A 25,655-nucleotide genomic window follows, 5' to 3' on the forward strand; every position below is an offset into this window, starting at 1 on the left:
GTCCCTCCCTCTCCCTACGACAGATTATTTATTTATTTCATTATTTATTATATATTTGGGTTTGCTGATTCCAAACTTTGGATAAAACTGAATAAATAACAATCTTATCTGAAATGTTGATTTGATAGCCAGACTTTTTCAAACTAAACTTTAGGCTGCAACGTGCACAAAACACAAAAAGACTGAGGCCAAACAATATAATATAAATATATATTTTTTTATTGCATTAAAGATTGTTTACACGTTTCTTTGGCTTATTGCGTTCAGATTCTTAAAAGACAAATCCTTAAAAAGATGATAAAGCCATGATAAAAGTGACATTTGGCTTAACAACATTACCTCAATGTTAAATAATACAAGAAAAGCAACGGGTGTCGGCTTAAGTGGTCATTGAAATGACATGATCCATATTTACAGTGGCTTAGCAAATGCATGAAAAGTGAAAATAAAAAGTGGTCTTCTGCACATAGAAAATTCATTTGTCTTGCATCTTCTCCAAGATTGGCACAATCATGTCAAACTTGGGTCTCTTGGCAGGGTCCTCGTTCATACAGAGCCTCATCAGTTTACAGATGTGAGGGGAAATACCAGGAGGGATTGTTGGTCGAAGTCCTTCCAAGGACACCTATGAAATGAGATAAAAATGAAAGTTATTTTATAGTCTGGGGGTGGTTATAGTTCTTGGTGCGTCAATAGAGAAACAAGTATGCATGTCGTCACAAATGCCTGTGGTAAGATGTGCACCTTCATGCCTATCTCCATATTTGAGAGGTCGGCGAAGGGAACCTCCCTCGTAACCAGCTCCCAAAGTAACACTGCAAAACTCCACATATCAGCAGACCTCCTGTTGATGTCCTCTGGTCTCTTCTGTAAAGCTAAAAGCAGAAAATACTTCAATAAAAAGTACAGTGTTAAGAAATATAGTAAAATACATAAACAGGTCATAAATTAAGATAATAGTATAAATGTACAGCAAGAGAAAATGACAGCCTAACATTGGAAAAATCCAAATGGTAATTGTTGTGATAGTATTGCAATCAGAAGTCTAAATACCCAATATATTGAGCTACATACAAAAAAACACCTCCTGTGCTTCTATTGTGGACATTCCTTATGAATGACTCGCTCTATGTCTGCCGCCATCTTAGTAATAATTGCTGATGCTCAATGTTCTATTTCAGTGAATTAAGCCGCAATCTTTATTCAGTATCTCAAAATAGGTCAAAATTCCTTTTAACACAGTAGGATGATCTATATAGTGACGCCTCTGTTTCACACCTCACTGTACATTGGCGGAGCACAGTACATTGCTTACAACAACAATTTTGTGCTAAATTACACAGTACACCGTGTTCCTTGCTAGATGACTCATGAGTGTGTCTAAGTACAGGACCTGATCTGAAACAAAGATATACCTTCAGGGGCCATCCATGCTGGGGAGTACATGCGGCCTGGGCACTGGAACGAGAATTTAGCATCTGCCATACTGACTCTGGCTGTCATATCTTCATCGATCTGCAAATGTCCAAAAAAAAAATGTGGTTCATTATTCTGATGATTTTTAAGACAGAGAGTCCTCACAAAAACACAATATTTATTCATACATTTCCAATAAAAAGCCAAAATCTCACCATGACATGCTTACTGTTGAGATACAATCGTGAGACCATTGGCTCTAAGGTGTGGAGGAAAGCCATGCCACTCGCAATGTCCAAAGCAAACTTCACCGCCTGGCTTTGGTCAACAACAAGAGCTAAAAAAGAGATCAAGTATAGTAAGACCAGTGCTGCAATGATTAAAAGTCTGTTATTTGACACTGAATTCACTATGCACTCACTTGTGCCCTGGTGCAAGATGTTGAAGAGGGATCCGTACGGCATGTAGTGAGTGATGATGATAGGATGAGGAGAAGGAGGCGACTGACAGGCTCCCAAAACAGGGAGGATGTTTGGATGAGAAAAGATCCTACAAATTAATATGAATGATATGTAAGAATAATTTTAATGATCATTGAAAAAAAATTAAACTTCAGCATTGTTAATTTTTACAATGCCGTGCTACAATGTATAATAACTCACTGCTTGCTGTACTATATTTTTTCTGCAGTGACATTGGTGAACTGAAGTCGTTTTGATGATCTCAAACTTTACAACATTGTAACTGTAGCATGTGGACTTTTGCTCTACTGTGGCATACCTTTAAGGTGCAGTCACACAAACGGTTAGTTGTGCATTCGTGATATAAAAGCACCTGAGTTTTGGGTGTTCCTCATTAAAATCTCGGCTCTTCCTTGTCGTCCAGTCTCTCACATGTAGCACCTTTACAATGATCTCATCGCCCTGCCACCGACCCTGCCACAACTGTGGACGAAAATGTGACATCATTATGAGCCAAATACAGGGGTTTTATCAGAGCTTTTTTTTTTTTTGTCAAATACTGACCTCTCCAGACTGGTTTTCATTGACCTTGGCCAGAAGTGACAGCTGCTTAAAATCAATACCAGCCTGTTTGTTCAGAGTACCATTACCTAGGAAATCAAAACGTCAAGTAAAAATAATACATTCGAGTGATTATAATTTTTAGAGATATGCTACTCACGGGGTCGTGTTCTCATTGTCCCTTTCCAAAACGTTTCCTTATATGGTATTTTGGTCAGGTTTTGGCCCATTTTTTCTGCCTTTTCTGAGAGTTAAAAAATAATTTATAATAGTAAATGGCTATGATTTGTTCCCAATGGAGCAAAACAACAAAACTATCAATAATATCTTTTTTTTTACCCTGAAGCAGTTGTTTGAGGTGAGGTTTTGCTTTGTCCAAAGGTGTTTGTCCATATCTGTTACAAACGCACACCTGAGCACCACTAGCAACCAAATCCTATAAAAAGAAATGTACACAAATATAGATGGCTACTTCAATCAGCGTAACAGGAGATGTATTGATGCCTTCAGAAAATAATGTATGACATATTTTTGGCAAAAGGAGGGCATTTTCAGACCAAACATCGATTTTCAGACATGCCACATCCGGAAAGGACTCACTTTGCAAAATACAATTATCAAATTTAATAAACGAGATAATCAAATTTAAGTACAGCCAGTTGCCACTTGGATAAACATTATAGTCAAACACATTTTTTAAAAGCACACTGAACATTTTGAAAGTACCTCTGCTACTTGGTCTTGTCCCCAAAAGCAAGCATAATGCAAAGGCGTGTTCCCATGTTCGTTGACTGTATTGGGGTCTGCTTTGCATTGAATAAGCTGTAATTTACACAATAAGGAAATTAGACAAGACTATATCAGGCATATGTATATCAAGTTCAGTGTATACCTTGGCCACAATGTCCCTGTGTCCGTGGCTGGAGGCGAGATGAAGAGGTGTGTCATCTCCTCTGTTCATCACATTGATTCGAGCTCCTCTCATGATGAGCATGTCCACAACTCCACTCCTGCCTTCTCTGCAGGCCCAGTGCAGAGGGCTGAAGCCGTGGTCATCGCTGAGAACAGGCAAAACATACACGTTATTAAAACAGTTGCATCTGGAGGTGTTGTTCATCACGTGTAAGGGACCGTCTGCAATGATCAGATCATTGTGGCCAAAAAGGAGTTAAGTCGAAATGTAAAGCTCTTGATTTACTGGTCAATCTAGGTTCCTACTCTCGCTCGAAAAGACCAAGATTGCTGATACGAACGATCAAAATGAGTTTCCTCCCCATGGTGGCTTAGAGATTGGGTGGAGCTCAGTCACCAGAGTAGAGCCGCTGCTCCTTGACTTCCAAAAGAGCCAGCTGTGGTGGCTTGGGCATCAATGCCTCACAAATGCATCCCTGGGAAGGTGCTTAGGGCAAATCCTACCAGGCCCCGGGGAAAATCTAGGCTAGAAGACATTACAGAGACTATGACTCGCAATTATAACGTTCCAGTAAATGGGGATGAAAAGAGCAACAAAAACGCGTACAAAAATAAAACATATAAGCACCATAAAATTGTTGAAGAAGTGACAAAAAATGACAAAAATGCAACAAAAACGAGATGTAAATGAGGATGAAAACAGCCAAAACGCGGCAACAACGTAAGGAAAGATCTTAGTTCAGTTTTTTAGGTCTTTCCTTTCAAATGAAGCGTTACTCTGGCCTATAGACTAAACTCCATTCAAGAAGTTTTCAGATTTAGGTTGAATGTCTTCCGTCAAGGTGGGAGTTAAGGGGATGAAAAAAAAAAAAAAAATGCACTTCTTTTTTATATATATTTTACTATGCGCATGGCATTTTGATTAACTTTAACTTATGATTAATTAAAAAGACAATCAGTGCATTAATCATGAATTAATCGCAAACTAATTGGATGCACACTCCTGTATCTGAGCATACACATTACCTGAAAGACAAAGCACTTGTATTAACTACATATTGTAAGCCAGGGGTCTCCAACCTTTTTACATGATGAGGTACTTTTATGTAACAAAAGCATGAGAGAGTGACTTATGCATCAAAGAAGGTTGTCTGCTATTTCTACTGTAATTACTTTAATTGTGTCCTTATACTCTACTTTGTGCACCGAAAAGTTTGCAGATTGTGTTAAAAATGTTCAGCACCCGAAAAAAATGTATCTAAAATGTGACTTATCAAGCGCGTGTAGAAATGTTGAAAGCCTTGGGGGAGGAAAGAAAGGGCTGGAGAGCTACTGGTTGGAGATCACCGTTATAAGCTGTTCCCATAGAATTATGAAATGTGAATATTTGTTTAAATGAAATGTGAGCAAATGCTTCAAATACAAGTGTTCTACTTTACTTTCCTGTGTGGGCTTGCAAAAGAATTCTGTGTATCAGATGACACAATTACTATGTGTGTGGTTCTGTGTTTGACACTGATGCCCCCACAGCCCCTATCTCCTAATCTTTATTTAGACTTCACCACATGCTTTTACACAGCCTGCTGTCCTGTACCCATCTGGCAACTGCTTAGTGATAAATATGTCTGCGCGGGACGGGGTGGAATGCCAGCTAACATGTGCAGAGGTGCAAACACTTAACATACGGTACACAGCGGCTTAGGGGCAGTCTGCAAGGAGTCAACCTCTCACCTAAGTGCCGCTGGACTCAACATTAGCTGACCCCAAAACAGTTTGAGGCTCTTTTTTTTTTTTTTTTGCAACGTCCTGCAAAGCCACAAGCCTAACACTATATTTACCATCAGCCTCAGGAGAGCGTGAATGGCCCAAAGTAAATGAACAAAGTGAAACACAATAGCAGAAAAGGTGAGAAGCTAGAATGAGCACAAGTAAGAGTATTTTTAGTTCCAAATGCTATCAAACAGATCGATTCGGATGGATATCGTGTGGCTGTCTGTTCCTCAAATTCACACATGTTACAAAGACAAGGCAGAATCTGTAGGTCATCAAGTTAAAATACATATAACGAAAGAAAAAAATGTGTGCTTATATTACTACATCTAAAAAACAACAACTACGCATAGCCATAGCCATACAGCTCATACTTGCTTGGGGCTATTAAAAGTAACAGGGGGGGGAAAAAAAACGCAGGAATGACAGAGCGGAAAATGCTTGGTGGAATCCTCAGCCGCATTCCCTCTCCTCCTCCCTGTGCCTTCCTGTGTCAAATTCACAAACAGCTCTTGGGACGGCGCCCAGAAAAAACGTTGAAATGTTTACAAGTGGGAGCAATTTTTTACCATATTTTCCCACACATGGATCAAGGGTGTACTCCTTTATTTACAGATAGTCTTCTTGTGGAATAAAATGCATCGATTTTGGTTCCTCTATCCATACCAATATGTTAAGGTTGTGTACATTGATTTCAAAACCTTTAATATAAGAAAAGGAAAGATATCTTCTATGTATGGTTGTATAGGTACCAGAAAACTCACGATTGGTTTTATGTTTACATGACGCAGTACTTTTTAGTAGTCGGTTGACTCCTCCTGCTTAGATACAACTATTTCTGCCCTGCTTTTTTGGAGATTTCTTAGGCCACATAGTTTACCCCGCTCTGTATTAGAAACAAAGCAGCCCCCCCCCCCACGAGACGTCTGCATATTGATGTTTGCATGGAAGTACGAGGGCCGGTCCCTGTATGGAGCTGTGCAGAGGAAATGGCCTTGGCTGCCGAGTGGTTGGCTGGAGGCACTGCAACGCTCAAAGTCAACATCAACACACACTGCACTTATATGGTCCTGCCCAAGAATGAGATAATCAGGGAGTTATACAGTGAGGTCTGTCGGAGCAGCTTTCTATGTAGGGAGTTATGTAAACAGATGGTATCCTCTCTCTCCAACCAGTGCAGTGTGGTGGATTTTCTAACGACGGAATGTGATACATGCTTTACTTTTGGTTCATCACGGGTCAAGCATATCCGGGCTACATGTTTATAAGAACAGTATAAATGTTCATGTACAGTAGAATGCATTTTAGGTATTCGATCTCCGATTTGCTTAATAATATTTCTCAAAATGATCTTAGGGGCCAGAGGTTCTGTGCTGGAGGGCCGGATTTGGCTCCCGGGCCTGACGTTGCCTACACCTGGCCTACAGGCTTCGGACCAATGTTCACACACATAAATACAGTGTCATAGTCTTCCTCAACATTACCTGATAAGTTACATTTTTCAGTCTAGCACAGTCACAAGAAAGTTGGTTATTTGACCCATGTTTAGATACACTTTATAATAAAAGTATTTTAGGGTCAAGCTTTTTAACAGACGTTTTCCAGTTAGTTCAAAGTGAGGCCTGGACATTGACTCACTGCAGAGTCAGCCCACATAACCCTCATAAATTACAACTGCTTTCACACATGCACAGTTTTAGGAGATGACATCATAAAAATGGAAAAGTAGAGTGTATACTGGAGCTCCCGAGAAGGAAACTTTTTTTTTTTTTTTTAAAGCCAAGGACCTGGTGCTCGAAATGCCCTACGTGCAGCTCCTGGATTGTTTTAGATCTACTTTTGTTCGGACTCTTTTTTGACTAACAATATGATAATAATATAATGCTATGACTTAAAAACATTATATTCCTCTGTATTTACGTATTCATTAATATCATGTGTTATCAGCCTGCTACATATAAAGATAAGATAAAGGTAACAGAACAGTTTAAATTTGATTGAATTGAATAATACAGAAGTGTAAAGGGGTGAGCAAAAATATTGAGACAAAATCAAATTATGATCTACCAATTTGTAGATTATATGCTTATCTCAATAATCCATGCTCAGACTAACACAGAAACATGCTTTTCACTTTTCTCCACCCACAACTCCTATGGATCAGCCTTCGTTATGTAGAATGAATGACAGGCTAATGCAACCAATCACAGTGAAGTGTGAACTATCAGCAGAAGCAGATAGCTTTAAATAATATAAAAACAGTTATGCATTGTGACCAAATCAATGTAAGCACATGCATTTGTTTGGCTATGTCCCAATCTGCCAACTTACCGATGTAGTGCATTGTGTCACTAACATGCTTTTGACAAGTTAATACCCTTTAAATAGTTTAAACCCTTCGACTACTCCGGTTATTGCAAAGACAAACTGCTGCTACTGCTACAGAAACCTAACACACTGCCTAAGCCTTCATATCACAGACAAGATAGTGGTCCTCTGATGTTCAAAGCTCAGTATCCGAGCTCTGAAGAGGACGGATAAAGCACACTTACCCCAGGTTGAGGTCATTCTCTGTGTTATCCAGCCACAGCCGGACGGCTACAGAGTTGCCTTCCCGACACTGAGTAAAGATGTCATCCATGTTTAGACGGAAGGCTTCCTCTTTGGGCTGGTCACCGGTCTTGTCGCCGGTCTTGATATCATGTAGCCTGGAAAAGGTGATGAGTGGATGTAACCCCATATCACAGCAATGACAGCACTTGGCATCCAGTTTGTTTATGAGTCTCGAGGCGGGCAATAGTACAATTTCCAAATCGTTAACATTTTATACAAATCATTTTCTGCTAATAACACAACATTCATCAGTAAAGTAAGTAATTTAACGAACAGTATGTGGCTCAGTAATACAAATAAATACAATAATAATAACAATATATAATTAAAGCTGGGGTACCTGATTTTTCCTGCACAAACTGTGACATTTTTTTTATTTGGCCTTAACTCGTTTCTAGCTCTCACAATCTCTTCTGCATGTCCGAATTGTTCAAGCTAATTGTTTCTATGCATGTTTTAAGCCCGTGTACAGCTTTGAGTGGTAGCAAAGTGAAGAAGAGGGGACCACCCCCAAAATAAATTTCACTGACTTAGATTCTACTTCTATCTAATATCGCTCAATACAAAATAAAATGGTTGAGACCAACCACGTCTGTTTTTTTTTCCACTTTGTTTACAACATACATTGTGGTGGTAAAACAATTAACTTTACAACAGCAAAAGGTCAGGTACCCCATCTTTAACTTTTCATTAAAATGTGTCAAAATGGGGCAAATGAATATCATCCAGCAAAAACAGAGTACACGTTTTAATTTTCAACAGATATGCCCATGGGCTCAGTCTGTCTTATTGCGTAACAAGGCATCTTTAATACCTAATAAGAAAAAATTCCAGTCACTTGCCACAGTACTAGGGTGAGTAGACGCCTGTGTTTGTCCTTATATGGTATAAGAGAGATCATTATCTGGTGGGATTGTTGAATGGCAGACAGACATTATTCCGGAGAGGAGGATGCCGTTACTTCAGACAGTCAGCAGTAAATACTAAAGAGCAAACTACAAAAAAAAAGCCCTCATACCAAGCCTATACTTTCTAATTCTTTTCCATATGAGCTCCTCAGGGCGGTCGGTCTCCACTCATTTTGAACTCTATTGTTAAAAAGTTCATTCGCGGGAGGCCAGCGGCGTAACTTTTGGGCCCCGATGTGTTAGAAGTCAAGCAAAGAAACAAAAGCACTCATTGAAAAGTCTCACCTGTAGTTATTGATCGCTTTGTCGATAGTTCCTTTTTCCCCTTGAAGTAATCCGTGTCCCGAAAAGAAGAGCAAAAGAGTCCACGCCCCGCTCCTCAAAGTTGATGTGGGCTGCTGGGGAGAAGCGTTTCGGCCGCAGCAGCGAGGGGCGCTGTGCCTCGGGACAGCTCTAGGGCGACCCCTGGTGGACGCTATGCAACTGCGCCATGAATTTGCCCTTTTCTGATATAGCGCAAAAGTGAGTGAGTGAGTCCGGTACGACGGCGCATTAGGGCCATCTAGTGACGGGAAAAAACAAAAGATTTTCGAGTTTAAACCATTGACAGTACGGTTTAAACATGCAAATGTATGAGAAAAAGGAGCAAATGTTCAAGATTTTGAAAGCAAATCTGCCTGAAAAATTCGCTAGAAAAAATTAGCTATTAGAATTTTGCAGTGACAAAAACAAGACGAAAGCGCAACAAAAAAGCAACAAAAGGGCAAAAATGTGATACAAAAGTGACAAAAAGCCACAAACATGAAACAATTAAGTTAAAAGAGCAACAAAAAGGCGACAAAAAAGCAATAAAAGACCAATGAAAAAGGGACAAAAAAGCAACAAAAATGTGACAAAAAAGTGATAAAAAAGTGATGAAAAAGTGACGAAAAGCAACGAAAACACAGCAAGAACGTGAGGGAAAAGATACATAAAACCCAGAAAACCCAGAGAAATGCGCTTGGTTAAGGCGGAAGTTATGAGGTTAAACTCATAGTATAGCGTTTAAACTCACAAGTATGAGCTTCAAGTCATAATTTTGAGTTTAAAAATACATAATGTAGACTTTGAGTTTCCCTTTTTTTTTTATTACGGAAAATATATTTTTTTGGGTTTCTATCTGCACCTTTAATTTTTTACCTAATTACAAGTTGTTAATTTTTTATTCAAACTCCAACATTTGGTCCCAGTAATGCATCATAGGCTACCTCTGTATTGGGGCCTTCTTCAGTCCAAGTTCCCATGAAGAACACATGTATGCGCACACACACAGTTAACATTCCAGCATGGCAACAAATCTTGTTTGTTCAAATCGATTACATAGTTTCTAGTCTTTTGTTTTAAAAGGTAAAGACAGGAAGGAGTGCTGATGCTGTGATGAAGTTCCTGATCTGTGTTAACACCCACAACACTGAACCACAGGCCAACAACACCCAGTAGCAGTCAGACCACAGGACATCTGATAAAAGTGAGCTTTAGATGCGCAGTAAATTATGAAGAACTTAGGAGGAAAAATAACATGGATTTCAAAATAGTACCAAACCAGGACTGAAGTAACCCAACATCCATGACTAATGATTAAAAAGCTGCACATTATATGGACTGTGCCAAAGTGTAGTATAGTATAGATATGCATTGTTAGCTAATGTACAAAGAGAAGTCACATGTTTTTTCATTTATTCATCATGACTTTGACAGAATAAAGCCCATTAACCTCAATTATTTTCAAGTGTATCATTAACCTTAGACTACCTTGACAAAAACAGTTAACATAAAAAGCAAGAGCTGATCATTTGTTCAGCTATTATGCTCCGTAGCATGACCAACTATAGTCTGTCAGTGACTTTTATAAGATGTTTAAACCGTATACGTTTAAGTTACATACAAGAGGAGGTTACATGGAGCCCTATGGTTTATGGACAAGAAAGATATGGGAATATGCGAGAATAGAATCCATCTTGCACTTCACTCTGAGTACATCAAATGTCTTCATATCCTTTAAAACTTAAACCTGGTGCTTTAGGCAAGAGTTTTGACATTAATAAAGTTGTAGTCTCACTCTGGGCCTGCCCGGTGCTCTGAGGACCTTTCTGGGACAGAGTTTGTGGACACAAGGACATCTTCACCTGCATTGGGTGGTGTATATGGAGCGGATTCTGTGTTTTGAACTCCAATTAAACCACCATTAATTGATGTCCCTCTTTCTAAAATGTTTTCAGTTGCAGGTGTGGGTGGTGTGGCTTCTAAAAGGCCAACTTCCTTTGTGCTCAGTTCAAACGGGGGTTGAGGTGCCTCGGGAGCAGTTACAGGAGCTGCAACTAGTGTGGTTTGTGATTCAGGTCCCACACTGGCTGCTGCCGCTGCTGCTGCTGCCTCCAACTTGGCGTTTTCAGCCGCTTTGATCTCCATCTCCTCCATGCGTCGTTGCACCATTCGAGGCATGAGCTGGACGTAGGCGGCCATCAGGCGGTGGTTAGAGCGGATCAGCTTTCCGGCACAGCTGTCCACACAGCGCTCCTAGAAAACACACAAATGCACAAGGGATTTGCAATAAGAAAAATGTAGCATCTCCCTCCCAAATAACCACCAGAAACACTATTCCCACTTATAATGATCAAATAGAACTGATTATAACTAAAACAGGTTGCAAATATGTACCCAGTTCTGTGATTTGATTAAAATTGGATCATTTTTTTTGCACACCATCTATATTGTAATCTAGTAATCCACTGACCTCGTCCATGGTGAGGTTCCTGTAGTTGAAATTGCTTGAGCATCGCTGGAAACAGATCTCTGTCATGCGGTTGTAAACAAGAAGAAAATCCCGCAGCTGCAAATAAACATAAAAAAAGCAACGAGGTCTTACAACGCCACCAACATTGTATTACAAATGGTGACGAGTATATGTTTACTTACATTTCGCAGTTGAGCGTCAGGCTCCATCATCAAGACAGTCAAGTTAGCAGGTTAGCTTACAGAGGCTAATTTTATCTGAACCGCTGCTAATCGGAGTAGATATAAGAGTTGAGTAACCTCTTTGGTACGGGGCACAGACTAATCACAGCAGATACACGCATTAACAACACATATTTAGTCAAACAAGTGGTCAAACCCACACCTATTTAGAGCTGATGGGAGTAGCATGACATTCACATGCAGGCAGCCATGTTTTCACAAAGATCGTCTATGGCGTGGAGAAGCGCGAGATGCCCCACTCACGCGCGTTTTTTCACCAGATTCCATTCATCCGTGTATGGCCCCCAATGTAAGTATGGTTTCATGTATTTGGGTTTGTGTTTTTTTTTAGACTATTGCGTAACAGCGTAAAGTTATGATAGATTTAACCATGACATTATTAAAATAGGTTTTATTATTAGCCTATTTATTAACATTTCAAACATTAAAATAATGTTCTACATTTCCTATGACCTAAATAAAAATCCCAACGTTCTATTGCGTTTTTCTCTCTAAATGCGATGTCTTTCCTTTCCCACTGATATTATCTTTTGATCTGTACAGAATTTTGCCTTTCTGAAGAATGTGAAATGTAAAAAAAACAGAAAAACAATTAACGCGCGCACACAAAAAGGCCTTTAAGATTTCATGCATTGCCTATTTTAACTTTCTTTCTTTCTTTCTTTCTTTCTTTCTTTCTTTCTTTCTTTCTTTCTTTCTTTCTTTCTTTCTTTCTTTCTTTCTTTCTTGCATTTTATATAAGATGAGAGCCTGAATGTGTGTGTTTTTGTTAAGCCTATAAGCTCAACCTAAAACATATGGTTAATACAAGTGATAAAAAAAAGAGTGTCCCAGTTGCTTTCAATCCAGCGCACAGTTTCAATGTGAAGGGCAGGTAATTTATTGTAACAAGATTAAGCAGTTAATATTTTGATAAGCACAATTTATATAGGCTGCAACAATACAATACATAGAGAGAACAACAGTAACGTGGCCTATTTGTCTGTGTCAGAGCTGAACAAATGATCCTTGCCACTCTGCATAGTTTGTTCTTCCGTAGGCCGTCTACTTCCATCTTCATAGCCAACCACACTATCTTGCTCTGGACTCCACTCCTCTGTCCTCTCGTCTCCTGTCGTTTGCCAGTGCAGAATATCATTGTCCTCTCTCTCCTGGCCGATCTGCTGGCTATTTAGGTAGATGCTGCTGTGAGACTTCATGGGGCTGTGGTCTCTGAGAGGGAGACAAGCTCCGTCCAAAAGGAGGTTCTCTGGTGGAGCCTGGAACTGGTCTGGAGGAGAGCCTCGTCCTGGGACATGGCCTTGTTGATGCCTCCTCTTGCGTTTCATGGCTATCTCCAAATCCAGTGAGGCATAATTCAGGTCAGATTCTAAAGGCTGCACATATGACAAATTTCAGACATTTGTGTTTTTGATTTGTTTTTCTCTATAGTCACAGCTGTAGTTATTTTTAGATTAGTCTTTCAAGTCTTTCATTGACCACAATGCATTTCTGCAGCAATGTTTTCCGTTTCGAAAGAACACCTGGTCAACATGAGCTAAATCTGCACGTCGCATGCCTCACATTTCAAAAAGTCAACTAATGTCATACATTGATCCTAAATGTTATCCATTATGTGGTTATGTAGCTTACAATAAGACTGTAAAGTAACATGTGCAATAATCTCTGTATCAGCTGCACTTTATTAACTCTGAGTTCTGAACGCCGACTGTAAGTGAATTTCTCCCTTGTGAGATCAATAAAGGATTATCTTATCTTATCTTATCTTATCTTCAAAGTAGCAGCTGTTCTGACATTTAAATTGAAATACATATTTACACATATTTTTTAACAAACATTGTGATGTCTCAAGATAACTTGGTAAACATGTAAAACAATAAATAAATGTGCAAAACAATAGATAAATGTACAATTTACATAATGGCACATCATAAATTACCTCAGTGCGTTCTCTTGCTCTCACGGTCATCGCTTCATAGACAACAGAACCTGAACAAACAAATGCCACGCTCAAATTTGCGGCTGAATAAAATTCATTGTTCACTATCATTAAATAGTCTCTCAAATTTTGAAACAAAGCAAAAAGTGTTTGTTATTATCTTTGACTATTCTCTTAAACAAACAAAAGATTGTGTAAGTAAATTACAGGAATCATAATTAACTGACAATCACTACGATTTTGTAAATTACTGAATTGGAGAGATAAAAATGGACAGATAATGGAAATCTACTATATATAGGAGGCTTTAAAAAAAAATCATTATTATTATATTTCTACCTGTTCCATCTGTAATGATGTTGCCGTAAATTGGATTTTCCTGTTGCAGATGAGCATTATTTTCCTCAGGTGCGTAGTTATTTGTACTATCTCCTGGATGGGCTTCTTCAGTCTGTGACAGACGTTTACTAGAAATAGAACATTTTAACCTAAGAGAATAACACATACCATGTAAAATATACATTTATTAGATGATATAACTTACCCGTGCCTGATAGTTTTTTGGTCTGTGCAAATAGAAAATACGTGGGTAAACATATATGATTGATTATGATGTCCAATAATCATACCTTTATGTGAAGACCTCTTGTGTCTGAGCAAACAGAATATGAGATTTAAACACAGTGACGCCAGTAGTGCCGCAGACATTAGCGAGAGAGCCAGCCAAACGAAGAAACACTCTGAAAGAGCAACACACTGTATTCAATTACAAAACTCCCGTATCGGCACATGCTCCTGATCTGTAAATTATTATTGCCAAAAGATATCGATTTAAAAAGTATTGCGAACAACATCTTTAAATATTTGTTTACATACAAACATTTTAGATCAATATTATGAAACATTTACTGTGACAAATGTGTATTGTTACTACCTGACATGGTGCAGTTTTACAGTATGGGCCTTGATTTCTTCTTATGTTTGTCCCGCTGTGGCCTGTGGACGACAGGTCGGTCATCACCGTCTGGAGTCGTTATTGTGCAAAGACGACTCTGTCTATTTTTACTTTCTATACAAACGACTCTACAGTTACAAGCAGGAAACAGTGTAACCTCATTCTGAGGCTCTCACTTCCAAGGCAAATGCAAGGCACAGTACATTCGAGTTTCATAATACATACGCACATATGCACGCATGCGAATCTAATCTACTTGAGACTACAATGTTTTTTCAGTGTTCATTTATTAATTATTTGTTTGTAAAATTAAAGTCTAGCTTCAACGGAAATCTAAAAAACCCCCCAAAAAAACAAGCAAGATAAGAACAAACTTACAAATATATTATTCAAACTATCCCATGCAACACATATCTGACAAATATGAAAAAATAATAATGTATTTCATCCCAAACATTATTTTTATGACTCAAAAACCTAAGTTCCAAGTTCACCTATAGGACATGCTGCAAAGACTTTTCGTCACTCTGTTCAACGAACCTATTTGACCTGTGTATGACCATGGACCGACTGTGCAGAGCTCCAGGCTTTTGCTGTATGTCAAGCAAGAATGAACACATCACATGTTCTGTGGTTTTGCAGTGAAGTTGAAATAATCAAGAGGAAAATGTAGATAAAAATACAGCTACACGACGATGATGCAATCCAATGCCTAAGATATGCAATGCAAAAATGTCTCTCTTTTATTTGGTCAATGGGAGATTTAGTGGTTTGTGGTTTGTGGTTTAAAGATTAGGTGTGCTTCTGCTTCGGGTCACTGTGCCTTAGAGCAGGATATCCTAAATCACTAGCTACCATTGGTTTGAAGTGAAAGCCACAATAGCAGCTGTACAGTACATCATCTTTTGTACAGTCCCTAATGTCAGTGTCCAACAACTGGTAGCGTCTATATAGTAATACCTCTTTGCCATTCTCTTACTTTAACCATGCAATAAAAGTGCTACATGTATTTATTTTCATAACCTTAGGTTAAGTTGAAAATGGTCACCTATTTTTATTTGTGCTGCACCTTTTCCCTCTTTGTTACAATTTATAATTCATTTGTTACTGAAACATGCTGACAACAATTTTTTTATTCCTCTCAAATATTGTTCACAAATCTGTCAAAATCTGTGTTGGTGAGCACTTCTTTGTAAAGAGAATCCACTTCACCTCAGAGGTGTGGCAGATCAAGATGATCAGAACACGCTGTTGCTGAACATACTGTATACGTCGATCCAGAGCATCCCAAACATGCTCAATATGTATGTCCGGTGAATATGCTCGCCATGCACGGTATCTCTGTGCATTCACAATGCCATCACTAAAATGTACCTGTGTTCGCTGTCTATATCAACAACCTGATGTTGATATAGACAGCGAACATGATTGATTGATTGATTGATTGAGCTGTTTATTTGAGCTGTTTACATTCATATTTTTACAGTTATTTAAACATTTCATCACAATTATGCTCAAAAGGAGTAGGCTGAAGCAGAGCTTAAGAGTGCCTACCCCTCATTCACCATTATTAATCACCCTCGTGCTGTACATATTCAGTAGTGACTTTTTATATATATATATATCTTTTTTTTTCTTCTCCTTTTTCCTTTTTTGTTCAACATCCTGTCAATTTTGAATTGATTTTGTTTCCACACGCAAGTAGACACATAGTAACACGTGTGCACTTGCCTATGAATTACATTCAGTTCATTCTTTCAGTTATAACAAGGTCATATTCACTGACATCATTTGTATTTTACTGTACATTGTATATTTCATAATGGAACGCATTGTACAGGTTATCAGTGAGCATCAATCTGGAGCGAAATACCTGTGTGGTGACATGGAGCATTTCCTTAAACTATGTAATACCAATCATTACTGGTGGACCATTAGGTTAGAAAGTTGTCTATTTCTATGATGGAAATAAACAGATGGTTATATAACAATTCTGGTATCTTATTATGGTTGTTATTATTTTTTTATATATATTTTTATTTTTGTATTATTCCTTGCTGCTTTCTTATAGACATTATCATCTTCACAACTACAGAATATTTGTGTGTGAGCATTATTTCATGGTTGGTGTATGTGCCCTATTCTGTGTAGTGCATTAAGAAACCAGGGTGTGGACCAGTTGATAGGGGGGGAGCCCCCATCCGACTAGTCCCACTCGGCTACCCTAGGAAGTTGTCTGTCTGTAGCCCTTTCTGTATGGTGCATTAAAAGACAGAGGTTAATAGGCCCGTTGGGAGGGGCTCCTCTTTCCAGCAGGTCCAAGCGCCCCGTCGGCTCAGATTCTCTTTGGTTCTTATGTGTGAAAATAGTAATGACCATGACAATGTCAACGGAGCAGCAGAATGATTGAAGCATCATTTTCTTTCAATTTTCTATTTCTCTCTTTTTAGTATGGCCAGGATCTTAAGGGTAGAACTTGCATACTGTATTTTGAAGTTTAGCATTCTCCTTTAGCATTCTGATGACAACCTATATCAACAACCTAACATATGTGAAGGAGATGTGCTGCACTGCGTAAGGCAAATGGCCCCCCAAGCAAAATGAACATTTCTGAGTGTCCTTTTATTGTCGACAGCCGAAGGCAAACCTGTGCAATATTCATGCGGTCTAATCGGCATCTTGACATGTATAAATAGTGATAACTTATATACAATGACTACCAAGGACATTGTGGGGACAAAAAGTATAAACAGTAAATAAGTAAACAGATCATTATTACAAAAAATGTTCAAGTCAGTGTTAGCAGTGCAGGTTTACAGTCATAGTGCAAGTGGATGCTAAAGTGACCCAGATAAGTGATGTGAATATAGGGATTATTGCACGTATTCTGCAAAGGGGTTATTGCTCGCTAACACAAATGTAGACAGATTTGGGAACAATATTTAAGAGAAATGTGTAAATAGAAAAAGCTTTATAGTTCAAATGTAATGTTTAAGTTTTTGTTAAGTTGGCTATACTACAAAGAAAATACAAAGAACAAAACGTATAAACATGAACTCATTTTATTACCAAAAACATTGATATATTCAGGTAAAACGCATTTTATACAACATAATGTCCACCAATAGCTGATAAAATATTCTTAAAGCTTCTTCTATACAGTTACAGTACATTAATGGAAATAAAACAAATAATAATTATAATAATAATAATAATAATAATAATAATAATAATAATAATAATAATAATAATAATAATAATAAACCAATAAAACAAATAATTAACAGTAAGATATCTTCTCATTCCCCCACATTTCTATGTATATTTGACAATTTAATAGATATGTAGGATTTTATTTTGTATATTGTTGATGATTTTGCAAATTCACAAAGCCCATACTGTATGATTGTACTACACTAATAATGCCCAATCCCTAAGCGAGCATGTGTCTCCTCTCCGCACTGACCCCTATTGTCACAGAGTTACACCTGTCTGTGGGGAACTGCTGCTGAGGGTTCCTGACTGTGGTGTACTTGACCGGTGGAGGAGGGGGCTTGAAGGGAGGCGGAAGATCCATCCTGGAATCATAGAATTGTTGGTAAAATTGTATAGAAAAGTGCAGTGAGTTCAGAAATAGAGCTTTGCAATATTTCACCAAATTATTGTTGTCGAAACAGCTGGAGCAAGATACATTTTGGACTGGTCTTTGGTCTCCTATCTGATTGAGCCTGAATCAATTATTGGTGACCTAAAAGTGTGCCGTTTTAGACATGATTTTCATAATTTTGTCTATTCCCTTTTGTCTGGTTTTAATGATTAGGCTTTTTTTTTATATATTATTCTTGTTTTGACACAGTTTAATGACTTTGATTGAGAGCAATGTAATGGGTCTGCAGTGGTTTTATAGACTATTATTTTGCTTTTATGTTTTCAAATCTATGTAATCATATTTTGGTGTGATTTTTTATAGAAATGATACTAATAGAATGGAAATGTAGGATTTAGGTTGCTACATAATAACACAGAAATAAGTAAAAGCGTTTTCTCAATTGTCTGAACCCACTGGAGGAACTAAACTTGGAGATAAACCTCTTTTTGATGACTCTTCTCCTGTACAGCATGACAGCTACGACGATCAGCAACAGTCCTCCAATGATGCTCAACGTCAAAACCAGATGACTTTGCCCTTCCGAGTCTGATGGATCTGGTGGAAAGACAGAAATAAGAACTCACATTACATGGTAAGGCGTGTGTCTGTGAAATCATGATACACAATAAAAAAAAAAACACAATATGAAATCATGTTCAACTTTTGCCTTGAGGCGGCAGAGTGAGTCTCATGAAGCGCGCTCCTTCAGACAGATCTTAACTTTCATTTTAATGAGTTTAAGAGAGCATCTGGCCCCAGGCTGGATGTGGCTTAGTTATGTGTATCTAATGCTTACAAAGGAAAATAAGTTTTAAGTCTGCGGGACATTTTGTGAACAGTGTTTGTTTATTCAGTCCATATGGCTGTCCCTTAAAGTGCAAACGACGGCTTTTCACGGTTTTCTCTTTATTCCTTTGTCTGATGGAATAACTCATATACTATTAGAGGTTGTTGTTTTAAAGTTTGGTGTGCTGCCCTACCTGCTGATCTCTATTAGATGAAAGGCAGATGACATTACAGCATTACAGAAGTCAGTGAGTGAGTTATTTGCTTTGTGCATACTCTCTATATTCTTTATCCTATTCTTCCATCTATAGCTTAAAGGAACAGGCCACCATTTTTACATACTGAGATATGTTCTTACCTGAGCTTAGAGGAGTTGACCTGTCTGGTCGTTGTGTGTGCGCTCAGTCACGCACAGCGACCAAAGATGTTGTTAGCATTTAGCCTCTCCCAGCATGTTCCTATAGCTCCAAACGGGGGCGAAGTTAGAAGCTACCACGCTCTTCCAGGGGCACGCACAAAGACCAGACAGGTACGCATCAACTTGTAAGAACATATCTCAGTATGGAAAAATGGTGGCCTGTTCCTTTAATAATAAACTGTATTATGCAATCACCCAAAACCCTTTCCTCGAGAATAAGATATACTATAAATTTGAAAAAGATGTCACAGAAAGACCATAGAATGATTAAGCAAGTTATTCGTTATCAGTTTTTACCCTTGCTCGCATACCTTGTTGGACAGGGACATCTCCAGTGCTTCTAGGTGATGAGGTCAGTGTAGCACCAGTATTTACCGAAGCCGTTCTCTGTGGTGTGCTCGGAGCTGAGGTGTTGGACGTGGATGTGCTTGAAATCATGTCATCAGGAAGCTTTGAAGAAGAATATTCTGCACTTACGTCGCCCACAAATGGCATCGTTGTTGTTCCTGAATGGTTGTAGTTGCTCGTATCTGTATCAAAGCCTTCTGACTGATTATACTTTTGGGTTGTATGGTTGGTTTCTGAGTAGACTGTATGATCAGTTGTGTATGTTGTGGTGCTGACTGGGGTGTTTGGCGACTCCGTAGATTGTCTGTGTGAGGCAGGGATTGCTGTTGTTGTTGAGTTGGGTGTGTTTTCCGTTACTGCTAAAGTAGTGAACGGAGAATGGCTGGTGGCCTCAGAACCGTCACTGTTGCTGGTGTAGGACGGGGACAGAGAGGTGGCATCTGAAAAAGGTAGAGTTGTTTGAGATCATCATTAGTTTTCATCTCTTACGGCTTCATTGTGAAAGACATGAGTGAGCGAATAAGATGAACTCATTTCTGTTTCCCACTGAGATGGTTTGAACTAGAGCTCATGATATTGTCCTACACCCTGCACATTAGTGTTTATGGCAAATCACATTCTTAAAACTGCAATTTGCGCGTGTGACCAACAGACGGTGCTGTAGCTTCACTCTATGCGTCTACGCTTCAATCTTTGCTTGTGGTTTGGCTGAGTGAGAACCAGGGCAGGATGTGACTTCTGACGCCTGTGGTTTGACTTTTCTGCACAGTTTTTTTTTCTTCCTCTGCACGCGCTCTGCCAAAAAAATTAAAGCGGCTTGCAAACTTGTTTAAACAGTGAACTCTATTTGCTCTAATCCACTACAGGCCAATTGAGAAAATAATTGCTAGTTTTACTTAATTTTCTCCTTTTCAGTGTGTCTTCACAGCGTGACCAGTCGAATCCATTCTATCTGCCCATTTTCGTTTGTGTCCGCTACAGTATAATAACAACTATCATCCCTCTCGTACAACTCCGTCAGACTCAGCCCTTTACCCGCCTGTTAATGCTTCCCTGGGGGAGTTTGAAATTAAATATGATTAAACAGGGCGGCTTTGACTGACTGAGAAAGGAGAAGCTCACCTGCCCAGTAGTCTGTGGTCTGCGTGAATACTTTGATCATAAATGTTGCCTCTAGACGACTGTTTCCTGTGTCAGCCTGGAGCGTGTAAAGCCCTGAGTTGGCCCCAGACACGGACAGAAGCTGAAGAGAGGCGCTGTCTGACACCAACACCTCGCCCTGTGGGATAACAGGGGGTTTGAATGAAACGGTGTGTCATTTTTAGTCCAGTTCAGTCAGCTTTGTTGACAATTCACAATTAAAGCACATACAGAGAGTTAAAAGGTATTGTATGAAATGTGCCGTCTGGGTTTGACCAATTCCTTCAACCAGTGCGTCAGGGCAACCAGGAACAACAGAGCCCCCGGGGACCCATGTCCACTCACCTTAATAATCTCGGTCACGATAATCTTCCTAGTGGATGTACAGTATCTATTATGGATTATTTAGGATGATGGAGGTAAAGCAGAGTGCCTCGAGGAAACCTTATCCTGACCCAGGCAGAACATAGTCCAAGACTCTGAAATCTCAGAGGGACTATCCTGCTTAAGTGGAACTCGAATACATTTTGTGATTTAGCTTGGGACATTCTTGTTGTAATGAGAATGCTAAGCACTCCATAAGTGGCATTTATAGTTTATTTTTGAGGAGTAGCTTGTCGTACCTTTGACCAAGTATATGTAACATTGGAGAACTCCGCGCAGTGAATGGTCACATTTTCACCAGAATTGACCTCAATGGTGCTGTTCATGTCACACTCAATCTTATCTGAGAAAATAAGACAAAAAAGTTACATCGACATTTCTGTTCACACAATTTATACATTTTAAAAATGTGTCCAATTATTTGCGCAACACATTTTAGTTAATACATCAAAAAGCATAGGCTTATTTACAAATATTTGCAAGACAAATTTCTGAATACATGTTCAAGCTTCATTGGTCAAATTCAAATTTAAGTGGTCCAAGAAGTCTCTCTCTTGTGCTTTTTCTGAGCTATTTGTTGTGTAATCGTGTCATTCAATGAGCAATTTGTATCTCATCAGTAATACTTTTCATAAAGGGAGGAAAGTGGGTCATGTAGTTTAGACGAACATTTCATGTATTCATACTTTGTAAATAACCTCTGAGAACTGTGCGGGAGCAGAGCCGTGATGCAATTAAGAGTAACACATAGCTCATGCAGTGGACAAAGTGGTGGTCCTCTTCTGACATGTGCACAAAATATGGAGAGCAGTGCATACCTTTGACTGTCAGTTCTGTCTCACTCGCGATGACTCCACTTGGGTAAGTGGTTATGTCACATGTGTAGGTGCCAGCATCTCCCTCGTCGACATTAAGCAGTTCTACATAAGTCCCTACTAGTTTATGAAAACCATTGTAAATGTTCTTCAAGGTGACATTTGGTACAAAATATACGTAGTCATGTCCTGGTGTGTAGAGAGCCAACTTTGTAGGTTTTGTATCTTTTTTTCTCCATTCAGTACTGACAATAAGTATGTTGTCAGTTTGGTTAACATTTTCGATAAAACAGGGTAAGGAAGCATTCTGCCCCACCAACACCTCCTTAGTTTTATAATGGAACACCGGAACATCCTGGAGCCCTGTCAAGCACATCAGAAAGTGTTGGAAGTACAGTAGAAGGTAGAAAGTCACTTTGTAGTTGATATTGCATGCTTCAGTCCACTGGGAAAGACACTAAGCATTATAGAGAGACAGCTCATCACTCTAACAGTGAACATCTGAAGACCACAGTGAATGTTTCATTTTTCATAAGAGGTAGAGAGTGCATGTGAGGTCTGCAACACTGATAGCTGTCAAATTGAGATCAGAATTTGAATGAATCAGCATATTCGCTGATTGCAAAGCAGCAATCATTCGGTTAGTATAAAACTGTTTTCATATAACCTGGTTTGTCTCCATGTGGTCTAATGAGGCATAAAAACATGATGATCCTGTAGTTTAGATTTCAATATGCTCTGAAATGCATTACTCTTGTATTATTTCAGACCTCTAAATTGTTGCATTAATGCTCTTCTGTTATGAAAATGTGCCTTATATGTGAATCAACGTAATCTTATTGTAATCACAATACTTGTGAAAACATTGCAATATTTTTTACAAAATAATACAGCTGTGGTGCATGTGAGGCCATGCAGGATTACCTTGTATGATGGAGGCCAGGAGTAGCAGAAAGCAGCAGGCTGTTTTCACAGCACTTTGAGTCATCTTTCGAGCTCTGGTCTTAATTGTGCACTTCATGGGAAAAACAAAACAAATGCTGAAGTGAGGTTAAAGTCGTGCTCAGAAAGTTAAGAGACAGGAAACCACTCTCAGAGCCGGAGGAGGTGCAGAGCTACATCTCTGCAGCACGCACCAAATCCAATATTTTAGACTTAAGTGTCACAGCTGTTCGACTATCTTATCAGTGTTTACAAGCATGGATGTTAGATAAAGCCAAAACTCTAATCTTTATCAGCAAACAAGGCACTGAGTAAAAACCAAAAAAACAACTACAGCTAAATGTTTTGGGAAATATCCGAAGTTAACTTTTAGCAGTTCAACTTGAATACAAAGTTAGAAGAATAGCTTACTGAGTGGTATATAGCTTTGAGCTATATGAGCAAAAATACTTGTTTGGTGCAAACACTTACATTTCACCTTCTCAAAACTTAAAATTTATTTAAAGAAAAGGTTTTCAAAAAGTAAAAAAGAAAGACAAAAGGTTGAGTTGTGGACATTTTACTTTTCATCCAAGAGACTGTTGATTCTGAAGGTCAATGCTTTTCTTCATGAAAGTTGCAGGCGATGAGCTCCCTGTTGTTTTTATTCATATAAAAGTGAATCCGAACATTTTTTGTTGTTTTTGTATTACTTTGTGTAAGTAGTCAGGAGTAATTTACCCAACTTACTTCACACGTTTCGATTGTATAATGGGAAGACAGAAACTTTATAAACACGTTCAGTATGAAATATTTAATCATCTTTTTATCTTTTAGAGCATATGTTAGACAAACCGTGCCCTTGTGAATAGAATAGAAATCCACTCATTACATAGGATTTGATATTTGAATAAGTTATATGTTGCTGTATAAGAAAGAAGAAGCATATTTCTCGAATTGAATACATTTAAGTGATAAAATAAGATCTAAGTGTGTTGAGTACAGCGCAGAGAACTAGAGCAAACATTGAGCTTAAAAGCAAATCCTTGTAAAGAAAATGCTATAATCAAGAGGACACCGAAACAGAAACCCTCTTATTTACTTTATGGATTCCATGAGTTGTCACATAAAACTAGAGATTTGAGCATTTTACACCTAATGCAGTCCCTGCAGCAACCACTTTGTCACTACAGTAGAAAGTTTTCCATCCATATTCTGTCAGGGTTTCGTTAAAATGTCTCAAGACCTGGCTCAAATTGCAAAAAGCCATGAACAACTTCCGGATTTGTCACAAAGGGACACCACGCTCCTGACTTTGTAATGCTGAGGTGAGGGAGATGGAGGCCAGGTGTAAGATGAGTTCAGCCACAGAGGGGAATGTCTCTGTGATGCTTTAGAAACGCCGTATGTTCAGGGAGTGAAGTAGAAAAACATACCCAGCGTGCCTGCAAAACCACTAAATTACTTTGGGGCTAACCATTGAGCAACTAACCGTTAAAGCAGTACGAATTATTATGTCTATGTAAGTAACTCATGTCCCTAGAGGCCATAAGCGCCACTGCAGGTGTCGTAGCATGTTGCGTTTTTATTGTCCGTGAGAGTAAATACTACGCTGACAGAAAAGACAAAGGGAAAGAAGGATATTGTACATCCAATGGAGATATTTTTTGTCTTAAAATATTGTTTAAAGTGGCGCTAGCCCGCAGTCAGCTTTGCCTGTTAGCCTGTTAGCTTCTTCTTTGTGATTCCATTAGTGTGTATTGGTGACTCCAACCCGTAGACAGGAAAGCTGCAATTGTTGTTTTCTGGTCAGAGACACTAGGGGGAGATGAAAGCCCCCCCCAATCATCCCAACACTTGTATTACCCTCAGAGTGACTACATTGAGGATTTATTAAGGCAAACAAGTTACTTCCTTTTGCTTTAAGTGCTTAAATCAGTAGTTAATTATGTATTCAGTTTTTTGGAAGCGACATGTCGGCCCAAGGGTGCATTGTGTCCTTTTCACCCACATCAACAGCGCTGCATCCGGGTCACAGCTGCTCACATTATCCCCGGGGTCCTGCACACCTCCGCGATCCCCACTTACCCCTCGTAACCTGCTGAAAATTGCACGTTCGGCAAGCATATTGTTCGAGACGGTTCATTTGGCGCGGCTGCGGAGTGGGTGCGCCCTGCTTTTTGTTTATTTGTTTGTCGCACAATAATTATTTAGCGTCAGGAAGTTGCCCCCGGGAACACCGCATCCATGTGTAGTGGGGATGTATTATTGAAACCAGACGGTGTCGCGTTGTCTGACGGGAAATATACAGGGATCTTTGACCTTGTTCTCAGCTCTCATTTGGCAAAATAATACATGTTTCTTTCTGTCATACAGTGGATTCATTAATTTAGGTAATTTTCAGTGTTTCTCTCATGGGGTCACAGGTACTTCCTTCATCGGGAACTCACAAGTTCTGAGCTAGTCTTGCTGTAAGTCGACTACTGACTCATGTGTGGGTTTCTACTGATACTGCATATTGTAAGATCTTCTAAGAATGATGTATAAGCTATATTGTTTGCTCTGTTCATTTTATCCAAATCAAATTTTCATCGTGGACAGCGAGAAAGGTGGTGAGCTTGTGACAAAAATGCCTCCACTGCAT

The 25,655-nt window shown here is 39.0% G+C and overlaps 4 protein-coding genes across 4 annotated transcripts; all 4 read right to left on the bottom strand.

Moving 5' to 3' along the window:
• Positions 1-248: 248 nt before the first annotated feature.
• ilk (integrin-linked kinase) lies at positions 249-9,052 on the bottom strand. The gene is made up of 13 exons (XM_079566546.1): positions 8,927-9,052; positions 7,673-7,828; positions 3,331-3,496; positions 3,165-3,260; positions 2,778-2,874; positions 2,599-2,682; positions 2,442-2,527; positions 2,251-2,360; positions 1,838-1,965; positions 1,632-1,753; positions 1,416-1,515; positions 745-875; positions 249-625 (listed from the first exon to the last, which is right to left on the bottom strand). Exons 2-13 carry the CDS (start codon positions 7,759-7,761, stop codon positions 476-478), a joined length of 1,359 nt encoding a protein of 452 aa, XP_079422672.1. The 5' UTR covers positions 7,762-7,828; positions 8,927-9,052; the 3' UTR covers positions 249-475.
• Positions 9,053-10,454: 1,402 nt separating this feature from the next.
• Positions 10,455-11,857, bottom strand: timm10b (translocase of inner mitochondrial membrane 10 homolog B (yeast)). Its single transcript, XM_079565537.1, has 3 exons — positions 11,597-11,857; positions 11,415-11,510; positions 10,455-11,197 (listed from the first exon to the last, which is right to left on the bottom strand). The coding sequence occupies exons 1-3, from the start codon at positions 11,624-11,626 to the stop codon at positions 10,736-10,738; spliced, it is 588 nt and encodes a 195-aa protein (XP_079421663.1). The 5' UTR covers positions 11,627-11,857; the 3' UTR covers positions 10,455-10,735.
• Positions 11,858-12,630: 773 nt separating this feature from the next.
• LOC306970766 (uncharacterized protein) lies at positions 12,631-14,652 on the bottom strand (the record flags this gene model as incomplete). Its single annotated transcript, XM_079566794.1, has 6 exons — positions 14,530-14,652; positions 14,225-14,335; positions 14,140-14,161; positions 13,935-14,062; positions 13,596-13,645; positions 12,631-13,032 (listed from the first exon to the last, which is right to left on the bottom strand). Exons 1-6 carry the CDS (start codon positions 14,534-14,536, stop codon positions 12,631-12,633), a joined length of 720 nt encoding a protein of 239 aa, XP_079422920.1. The 5' UTR covers positions 14,537-14,652.
• Positions 14,653-17,983: 3,331 nt separating this feature from the next.
• On the bottom strand, positions 17,984-23,108 carry LOC306970767 (uncharacterized protein; the record flags this gene model as incomplete). The annotated part of the gene is made up of 7 exons (XM_079566795.1): positions 23,015-23,108; positions 22,094-22,453; positions 21,515-21,618; positions 20,874-21,030; positions 19,715-20,191; positions 18,667-18,754; positions 17,984-18,128 (listed from the first exon to the last, which is right to left on the bottom strand). The coding sequence occupies exons 1-7, from the start codon at positions 23,076-23,078 to the stop codon at positions 17,984-17,986; spliced, it is 1,395 nt and encodes a 464-aa protein (XP_079422921.1). The 5' UTR covers positions 23,079-23,108.
• Positions 23,109-25,655: the final 2,547 nt, after the last annotated feature.

Source organism: Gobius niger, assembly GCF_951799975.1.
Source record: "Gobius niger genome assembly, chromosome: 11".
Lineage (NCBI taxonomy): Eukaryota > Metazoa > Chordata > Actinopteri > Gobiiformes > Gobiidae > Gobius > Gobius niger.

What these genes read in the sequence shown, in the direction of transcription:
- ilk (XM_079566546.1), bottom strand. Translation starts at nt 7,761, where the DNA reads ATGGATGACATCTTTACTCAGTGTCGGGAAGGCAACTCTGTAGCCGTC. An exon ending in GAGAATGACCTCAACCTGGG is followed by an intron (nt 3,497 to 7,672) that starts GTAAGTGTGCTT and finishes GCCTGTTCTCAG; the next exon opens with CGATGACCACGGCTTCAGCC. An exon ending in CCTCAAACAACTGCTTCAGG is followed by an intron (nt 2,683 to 2,777) that starts GTAAAAAAAAAG and finishes TTTAACTCTCAG; the next exon opens with AAAAGGCAGAAAAAATGGGC.
- timm10b (XM_079565537.1), bottom strand. Translation starts at nt 11,626, where the DNA reads ATGATGGAGCCTGACGCTCAACTGCGAAAT. An exon ending in CTGACGCTCAACTGCGAAAT is followed by an intron (nt 11,511 to 11,596) that starts GTAAGTAAACAT and finishes GTTTATTTGCAG; the next exon opens with CTGCGGGATTTTCTTCTTGT. An exon ending in GGAACCTCACCATGGACGAG is followed by an intron (nt 11,198 to 11,414) that starts GTCAGTGGATTA and finishes TGTGTTTTCTAG; the next exon opens with GAGCGCTGTGTGGACAGCTG.